General features: G+C 32.0%; 2 protein-coding genes across 3 annotated transcripts; both read right to left on the reverse strand.

Annotated features, from left to right (window-relative positions):
• Positions 1-1,028: 1,028 nt before the first annotated feature.
• Positions 1,029-2,809, reverse strand: LOC146907022 (FBD-associated F-box protein At3g52670-like). The gene is made up of 2 exons (XM_085729018.1): positions 2,305-2,809; positions 1,029-1,553 (listed from the first exon to the last, which is right to left on the reverse strand). The coding sequence occupies exons 1-2, from the start codon at positions 2,704-2,706 to the stop codon at positions 1,281-1,283; spliced, it is 675 nt and encodes a 224-aa protein (XP_085585144.1). The 5' UTR covers positions 2,707-2,809; the 3' UTR covers positions 1,029-1,280.
• Positions 2,810-4,633: 1,824 nt separating this feature from the next.
• Positions 4,634-8,888, reverse strand: LOC146907023 (FBD-associated F-box protein At4g10400-like). Of its 2 annotated transcripts, none has more exons than XM_085726704.1 (3): positions 8,781-8,888; positions 5,243-5,944; positions 4,634-5,161 (listed from the first exon to the last, which is right to left on the reverse strand). In XM_085726704.1, the coding sequence occupies exons 2-3, from the start codon at positions 5,942-5,944 to the stop codon at positions 4,748-4,750; spliced, it is 1,116 nt and encodes a 371-aa protein (XP_085582830.1). In that variant the 5' UTR covers positions 8,781-8,888; the 3' UTR covers positions 4,634-4,747. The 2 variants fall into 2 exon arrangements, with proteins under 2 accessions (XP_085582830.1, XP_085582829.1); XM_085726703.1 differs by lacking the exon at positions 8,781-8,888 and adding an exon at positions 6,957-7,463.
• Positions 8,889-9,212: the final 324 nt, after the last annotated feature.

Here is a 9,212-nt window from a genome sequence, read left to right on the forward strand (position 1 = left end):
GATAATTCTGTTCTCTATCCCATTAGCTTAAAAAATGAAATGTTTTTGAGAATTCACTTGTGATAGAAATGGACCTAAACTAGATAAGGAGGAATATGCTCTAGTGTGGATCTGCAGAATGGAGTGTTTACTCGAGGATTTAGAGTTCAAATCCGTAATTAACCAAATCAATTCAGTTAGTTACTCCATTACTCAGTCTCCATTCTGATGTCTCTATAGACACTATTGTAAACATTTCTACAAATTCAATTCCCTCGTTTTGCTCTCTTCTACTATACCCATAATGCACAACACTATAATATAATCATCTTTGGAACCTATAAAACAAATTGTCATATTCAATCTCAGTGGAGTAAACATCCAAATAATGCGGCCTAAAACTGCAACTGTGATTGCAACATCCATGTTTTAGAGGCATCAGCTAAACTGTGATTGCACATTTGTTTGCAATGATTTTTGAAACAAAAAAAATACTGACATAAGTACATAAGTACAACTAGTGACCACACATGAGGCGCATTTGGTCACGATATCAAAAACTGACACAATCACGTTTATGATAAGCTGCATTTATTTATTTCAGCTGCATGCAGTGCACATGAAATTTTTTTCCCTCTTATTTTAAAAGAAGAAAGGAACGGCTACATTTTACTCCCTCCGTCCCTATACGTAAGCATCATTTTATTAGAGGCAAAAGATGCTTACATATAGGGACGGAGGGAGTAGTATTTATGGTTTACAATAAATTAAAAGCTGGATTTAACCACTCAAACTTAGCGCACTGCATATGGTTTGTTCCTGAAAGATTGAAAATAGAAATTGGATGGCACTATGAGACACAAAATTTAAGATACTACTATAGGTATCTAAGAAACTATCACCACATAATTCAATCGATTTTTCGATTACCAATTTGAAGACATGCTATAAAAGTATATTTTGCACAACCAAAAATAACTTTAATTTAAACATTTAATACCACGAAAATGAAATTTTTCATTACTTTTAAAAGATGTAGATAGAGTACATCACTCTAGAAACCAGCCATTGCATTACATGTAATGTAAAAAGCAAATACAAATGCAATCATTTAGGAACAAATTGCAGCTAACCAAACAACAAGTATCATTTAATATAAACTTGGCATGTCGCTGAGCTCTTTGGGAAGGACAATAACTCTTGTTGTAATTCAAGCTTCTTCTGGGAATCCATGAAAGGATGACAACTAATTGTTATATTCTGTTGACATGTTGAATTCAGCATAATATATCGAACAAATTTCACCGCATACACATCTCCAATGAAATTTTTAACAGTACACTTTTGCAACTGCAAAGAAACGGTTTCAGGCAAAATATTTGGCCCTGAGATATGATAAAAAAAATACATGTAAACAATAGAGGCATCTCAAGGTCAAAATTTTGAAGCATGGGGCAATTCTTCAACACATCAAAAACCAGTTTCCAATCAACATGAGTCAAATAGACAAGATGCACATGAGTTAAATTGCGAAAAACAGGAATGTTGCTGAACATCTGCAAAAGCGAGAAAAAAGACAAGACATGTAAAATTAGGACATAATAAATAACAAATTAAGGACTATGTTACCTCTACGAAGCGAAGAGATTCAACACTACAAAGAGGTTCTAAAGGAAAATCACATCGAGATGAGTTTGAAATGTTTGCTCTAACAAACTTTGGTAAGCATTTAATCACTTGGTCAGGGGAAATCGAGGAGTTACGGATTTTTATGTTTTCTGCTTCAAAATTCTCAAGAATTGGACAACCGTTAAGAAGTTCAATAAAAAACATACTAACACGATTTAGAAGTAAACTTTTGAGTAATGGAAAATCAACATTTGAAAAAGTTTGCATGCATAACTTTTTCAATTTGAGAACCACAAGGTTACGTACAGTGGCGGATCTCAGTTGAGACCCTTAGGGGCCATGGCATCCCCCAGAATTCCCTTATATACTATATTAGGTGTGTTATGTCAATAACAAATTGGTTGTTGCAGTGGTAAGGGGTGCCATAAATTGGTAAAGGGTTGCGGGTTCAACACTTCTTGGTGTTCTTTTTAACATATTTTGTCTTTTATTTTAACATATTTTGTCTTTTATTTTTACAAATTGTAGTAAAAAAGCATTTCTGATGGGATTCGAACCCATCATCCCTTGGTACTTTCAAGGGATTTAGGCCACCAGGCTAGTTATTGTTTATGTTAGTTTTTAAAACTGTTTGATATATATTCCATAGAAGTTCGGCACCCCCAACAAATTTACTCAAGATCCGCCACTGGTTACGTAAACTATAAATGCAACAAGGCATATTATAGCTAATGTCCAATTTTCAAGATACTCCAATGTATGTTCTCCTGCACCAGCCAACCATGTCTCAAAATCGTATTGCAAAGTTTCATCAACAAAACTCCCTTCGCTTACAAGGCGGAGTTTTTTGATGGGTTGGTGGTAAACACTTCGTTTGAAAATGGCTGCAAATACCAGGTTTGGAAACCGTGAAATGGGTTTGCCGGATTTGATAAATCGAGATACATCGAGGTCAAGAGTAGGAACTAAGAGCCAGAGTGAGGTCCATCTTTGTGAAAGAAGACTTGTTGTGAAAGCATCTTCAGTTGGAAGAAATGAGAGAATGTGACTTAGGATTTCATCCGACATCGAGCTAATCCTGTCAGTCTCCATCTGCATTTCAAAATTGTGAAGATTAAATAAAAGAAATGCAATAAAATTGTTTCAGTGTATCACATGATGCAAAATCATCTTCTTTTTTTTTTTTTTTTGTTTTTCAGTGAAGAAATAATGCAATATCATCGTGAACAACCTTTTGCTTGGTGCAGAATATCGACTGTCTTATAGTACTAGTACTTGCACCTTGTGTACTGATTTGAATCATGTACATTGATAGTACTTTATACTCGCAATTTCATCTTGGTAACCTAATTGTTTATTGCTATCATCAGTACGTAGTAATGTCACATGAGTATTTGTTTTCTCGAGTAACTTAAGGATGTGTGTGTATTAAAGTAGGATCAATTCTCAAGCTGCGTGTAGCCGTTTATTGTACTCCATGCTTTGTCATTCTCAAAAACTGAACAATAAATATTCAAGTGTCGAGTAAAGGACTTTTATTACCAGTAGATTTTGAATTAAACTAGGTACCTATTTGAGCATTTCACGCATATTAAAAAACATATAAATACTCTAAAACATGTAAATGAAAGTGAGAAAATAATAATTTTACTAAGGTATCATTTGTGTAATCACCATTATCATTATCATGAATGTAAAGTAAAAATTTTGAATTGATGCAAGTAATATTAAGTAAAGAGTTGTTCAAAAAATATATTAATTTTTTTTGAGAGAAAAAAAAAATATATTAATCAAAGAGTACAATTGAAAAAATGTACTCCCTCCATTATGTATTCTTTTCTCTAATTCTTATTATAAGAAGAAAATACAGTCTTAAATACATTTACAAATATTAAAAAGACAAACATTAAATGACAATATAAAAGTCTTCTAAAAAGTTGTGACATTTTCTTATAAATAGAACCAATTTTTTTTCGAAAATCTTGGAGGGAGTATAAGCAAATTTTCCTACATAGTAAGAAAATTAGTGAAAGTCAATTACTCCCTCGGTCATTTTACATTAATAACCTATGAAATCAATATAAGCATCGGGTGACGATGAAATTAAAATTAAAACAAAACAAGTTAGATACAAACCTAAGAAAGAGGGTTATTTCCAAAAAGATCAATACTAGTACATGCTTCAATGAAAAAACTGGATCAATTCTAAGAAAATGTTAAGAAAAGCCATTAAATAAAATAGACCTTTGGTTTAAAAAAATTATATATCAGTTCCATATAGGTTAGGCATGTATGTGTCATAACACTAAGCTTGTGATTTGGAGGAATTTTTATATGTAAACCTTGACAAGGCATTGAAAGGCGAAACATGAAACTGAGTCTTGTAAATAGATTATCTTTTCATTGAATGGCGAACTTGGATTATCATGGTAAAGTAAATGGAAATTCCAGTTTCAAGCGTCATGAAAGAATCGAATGACTTTGATGTGAACACCATAGAACACATTAAAAAAGGATTTAAATCATATACCCCACCATGTCAAACTAATTTGACAATCTTCAGAGGTGGTCGCCAGGGCATACATCGTTGCGGCTGACGGGAGAGCTTCTATCACAACATCTTAAAGATAATGAAGGAATGGGTAAGACCAAGAGCAGTTATTGATGCCAGATTCAAGAGTCAATTCCTTGTAGTCCATGTCAATTTCTTCCAAGAGTCTTAATGAGCTCGCTAACAAAGCTGAGATAGAGGAAGGGACTATTTTTACTCTAGAAAAGACTTTTAAAACAATAGGCTATCATAGTTAAAGGTCAACCATAATTTAAGGTCCAGGTCGACATTTCTTAATGATTTCTAAACCATCTCTTCTTTTGTTTTTGGATTTTCACTTGTATCAAAATAAAACCTGTCCATTTTTCTAATGCCAACAAATATTGAGTACTAGCTTTAAATCTTACTAAAGGGGTTGTATGGTATCCTCAAAAGAATACGGTTGAGAAAAGCATATCCAACGATTCACCTATATAACAGAATCTATGTATTCTAAAAATATACACCATCATTTTCGGTAATCTGCAGATGAGAGATCATAACACAACAAATTAAAAATGCAATCATCTAGAAACAATTTGCAGCAACTCAAACAAATTTAAAATTAACTTCACATGTCGCAGAGTTCACTGGGAAGAACGATAACTCTTTTTGCATTTCAAGCATCTCCTGGGGAGTCATGGATGGTGGACTGCATATTGTTATCCTCTGTAAAGATGTTGAATTCAACATAATATATTGTACAAATTGCAACTCATGATGTTGCCCTCTATAATTTGCAATAGTGCACTCTTTGAAATGTGAAGAGATGCGTTCAGGAAAGATATCTGGGAACCAGGAAAGAGAAGAAACGGACGTTACAAGTTGAGGCATATCGAGAAGAAGTTTTTGAAGCTTAGGACATTTCTCCAACACATCATATATCAAACACCAATTAACGTTTCTCCTACAAATAAGCTCCAAATGCGTCAAATTGGAAAACTCCGGAACAAATCCATAGATCTACAGGTAACAAAAGAAACAAACTAAGCAAATTAGCGAAATTGGAAATGAATAACAACTTGAAAAAATATATATTCGTACCTCTTCTAGCCGAAGAAATTCAACATTAGAAAAGCCTTCTAAAGGAACATTGAAAACAGATAGATTGGAAATGTCTGCCTTGACCAACTTGGTTAACCTTTTAAACTCTTCATCATACTCATCTGTCGAGTTTCGGACAAATATATTTTTTGCTTCAAAATCCTCCAGAATTGGACAACCATCAAGAATTTGCAATAGTAACCAATGTCGAGAAAAATAAACTCCATTCAAATGTAAAGTTTTAAGCAAGGGAAGGTCAACTGATAAAGTGGTTGTAATGTGTATCACGTTCAACTTGAGAACGACAAGGTTTTTGAAGCTAAAAACACAATTAAAATTATGTCTATCGGAAATATGAACATCGAGGTGTTCCATTCCGCGTTTTGCAGCGGCAGTTAACCACGTCTTGACATCAAGTTCTAGTGGCTCGTAAATAGAATTACCATCACATCTAAGGCAGAACCTTTTGATAGGATTTTGCAGACTTCGTGCGTAAATGGTAGCATATACCATATACAAAAAGCGTGGATAAAGTTCACGGCTCCATCGACGATCATCAAAGTCGAGATTGGGAATTAAAAGTCGTAGAGGTCTCCACCTTTTTGAAAGAATATTAGTTTTAAAAACATCTTCGGTCGGGACAAAAGAGAGAATGTGACAAATGATTTCATCTGACAATGCACTAATCCGATCATCAACCATCTGCATTCCAAAATCCAAAGGATCAAATAAAATAAGGGTCTTGCTAACAAGTGCCCTAAGGGCATTGTTTAAGGAACCCACAAAAAGAAACTATGTCTTGAAAATACAAGTCCAACACATGTTAAAGTCATAACGGTACAATTTCCAATGCAAAAATTGCTACTTTTAGATGCTTAAACAATGCCCTTATGGCACTTGTTAGCATTTTCCTTAAAATAATGATAGTCTTGGACTCCACTTGTGCACCGTTAAGGAGGGAATATCATTGATATTGACCAATCCAATTGTGACACGTACGTCAATTCAACTATTTTCTCTCTTTCTTTCAATCTTTATATGTTTAACAAAATTGTATTATCACATGTCACACTAGAATTGGTCAATGACATGTGACATTATGTCACACAAGTGCAATCCACCAAGACAATGGATCAAGATTTATATCCTATAGATATTGGTTGTTGTTATATGTGACATCGACGATCACCAAGACTTGTATATGGGGTCGGCTACATGGATCAAGATTTATATCCTATAGATATTGAATAACATGGTGCACTTTGATTAACCAAAAAATTATGCATCTTTATAGATTTATCTTTTTTAACAATTAAAAAAGCAAGGTTATTTAAATTCAATATTCTTAGAAGAATCAACAAACATATAGCCTATGTACAACATCATCGAGGAGGTCGTCCCTCTGATAGTTGAGAAGTAACAAAAAAAAGTGGGGTTCCGTATAAAATGAACCTATGAAAATATTGGTCCATGATGGACCAATTTTTTGTACAGTTAGATTGTATAACCCACCAAATCTTATCATGTTCTTTAAACACCAAATCTAACCCATCTAGTCCATCACTCTCATTTACTCTCTCTTCCTTATCTTCCAGATTTCCAAAAAGAGGCAAGCAGTAAAGCCTCTTACCATGATTTTAAAAGTCTACGTTAATTAATCAAATAATGAACAAGATTAAATAAAATAATTATAAAAAAAACTCATAATACTCACAACACAGTTGACAAACTCAAGGTTGTGCTACCATAGAGGGTTGTATTTTTGTTTTCTATTGCTTTTGATTATCTTTTTGGCACATGCTTGGTAATATGGTAGGCTTTCTTTGAGTTTTGAATTTTCTCACTGTATGTAAAAGAAACGATGAAATTTGCTTCAGCCTTGCAAATGGAGTATAGAGAAGTAGTAGTAGCAGGGATTGAGAGCTGAGATTGTGAATGGAGGCTCTTTATAGTTCTTACTTCCGAACTATTTTTTTTTTTTTTTTTTGAAAGATACTTCCGAACTATTTGATGATTAGTATTAGGGAAATGTTAAAAGAGATAGCTGGCCTTTTTTTTTTTTTTTTTTTTACTGTAACACTATTTTAATAATTATCTACCAAAATATCATCCTTTTTGAATTATGTACACTACTGCGACACTTTTGTTTGATTGTAAACTATTGCCACTAAAATTGGGACACTTGGCACATCACTACCACCATTTATTCTTTCTTTCTTCAACCATCATGCGTTTATAATGGTTTTTTTTAAGCACTACTCCCTCTGGTCACATTTATAAGCAAAAAAACAACTTTTTAGATACATTGAATAATTAATTTATCTAACCTATAAAGGTGACTGGATACATTAATTATTCAATGTAGCTAAAAAGTCATTTTTTGCTTATAAATGTGACCGGAGGGAGTACTTTTTTTTATGTATTGTTAATATATTAATAAACAAGAATTAATTGAATAATGATATTAAGAAAAATATAAAATAAATTATTAATTAAATAATTGAGTTTCAATTTAATTATACTATTAGTTATTTAATTAATGATATTAAAGAAAAATATAAAAATACAAATGGAGACTTATAATTATATTTTCGATTACATTAATTTGACATTCTGATGCACCGCATATTAATAGATGAAATTGATACATAACAACAAGTCAATTTCTTTAGGAAACATTAGCATTGTGGGGACATTGTGGAGATTAATGATTTAATTATAATTAAATTTATTAAAATAGGAGCTTTATTTTTATTTTTGAATATGAAAGAAATTAATAAAAGAAACATTGTTTTATTAAATTCTAATTAATAATTCTCAAAAAATATAAACTATTTTAATTAGCTAGAAAACTTAAATTAATAATTAAAAAACTTCAATTAACGATTAAATAAAATAGGAACTTTAATTACATTTTTTAATATAACAAAACAATTAATAAAAAAATTTAAAAAATTTAACGGTAAAAAGAAAATGAAGTTAGAAGAAAGAAAAACCATAATATTCTGCACAAAAAACAAAACTAGAATATTCTCCCCACTTTCAAGGGCACGTGTCATTCACTTAGTAGAAGGGCTGTCAAGCTGTATATAATTTAGAAAGAGTGGTACTTTTGTACATAATTATTTTAACAGTGCTACAGTGGTAAAAAACGCCGAGAAAACTTGCAATGATAGAGAGATGAAGTTGATGGGTTTTATTTGGTGCAGATGGGCTACGATAAGAATTGGTAGCAGATTTAATCCAATGGTTAAAAAAAATTGGTCCATCTTGGACCAAAACTTTAAGGGTCCAAGCTAAATGACACCAAAAATAGTGACTATGGAAGAAAAATGTGAATGTGAATTTGATTTAGTAAGCATAGAAGAACTAGCTTGACTCTATTGAAGAATTAAAAGTGAGGAACATCGAAAAAAAATATATAATCACAGAAGAGGGATGCATGCAAGGGAAAAATATAATCATTGAAAAAATGGAGTGAGGAGAAGATAAATAGAGAGAAACTTTAAACTGAATATAATTAGTATTTGTTACTCACCTCAAGAGTTTCGGTCAGCCAGAAGAAGAAGAAAGAACAAGAGTTCCTCTTGTGAAGTACAGTTTGGTAACGGTGGGTGTATTTCTATCTCCAACAAAGAACTTTTAGTATTCCAAAGGTTCAATGAATCACATCCATCATTCGATAAAACTTCCTATACTTATTCTAAAATAGCGAATTGACGAAAACTTCCTATACTTATTCTAAAATAGCGAATTGACGATGAAGTGTACTAAATTAGTAAAATTAAAATTTAATCGAGGATATTTTAAAAAATTCAGTGGATATTAGTTTCAAGGTTAAATATGTTTTTGTTCCCTATAAACATGTCAACTTTTTATTTTAGTCCCTTTAAAAATTTCTTCAATTTTTAGTTTCTAAAAAATTTCCGACCTTCATTTTTGGTCATTCTTTTAAAGTAAACTCGTATGT

This window comes from Medicago sativa, chromosome 7 (assembly GCF_051527215.1).
Source record: "Medicago sativa cultivar Bolivia chromosome 7, Bolivia_mono, whole genome shotgun sequence".
Taxonomy (NCBI): Eukaryota; Viridiplantae; Streptophyta; class Magnoliopsida; order Fabales; family Fabaceae; genus Medicago; species Medicago sativa.

What these genes read in the sequence shown, in the direction of transcription:
- LOC146907022 (XM_085729018.1), bottom strand. Translation starts at nt 2,706, where the DNA reads ATGCAGATGGAGACTGACAGGATTAGCTCGATGTCGGATGAAATCCTA. An exon ending in TTGTTGCATTTATAGTTTAC is followed by an intron (nt 1,554 to 2,304) that starts GTAACCAGTGGC and finishes CATGTCTTGTCT; the next exon opens with TTTTTCTCGCTTTTGCAGAT.
- LOC146907023 (XM_085726704.1), bottom strand. Translation starts at nt 5,944, where the DNA reads ATGGTTGATGATCGGATTAGTGCATTGTCAGATGAAATCATTTGTCAC. An exon ending in AATTTCTTCGGCTAGAAGAG is followed by an intron (nt 5,162 to 5,242) that starts GTACGAATATAT and finishes TGTTACCTGTAG; the next exon opens with ATCTATGGATTTGTTCCGGA.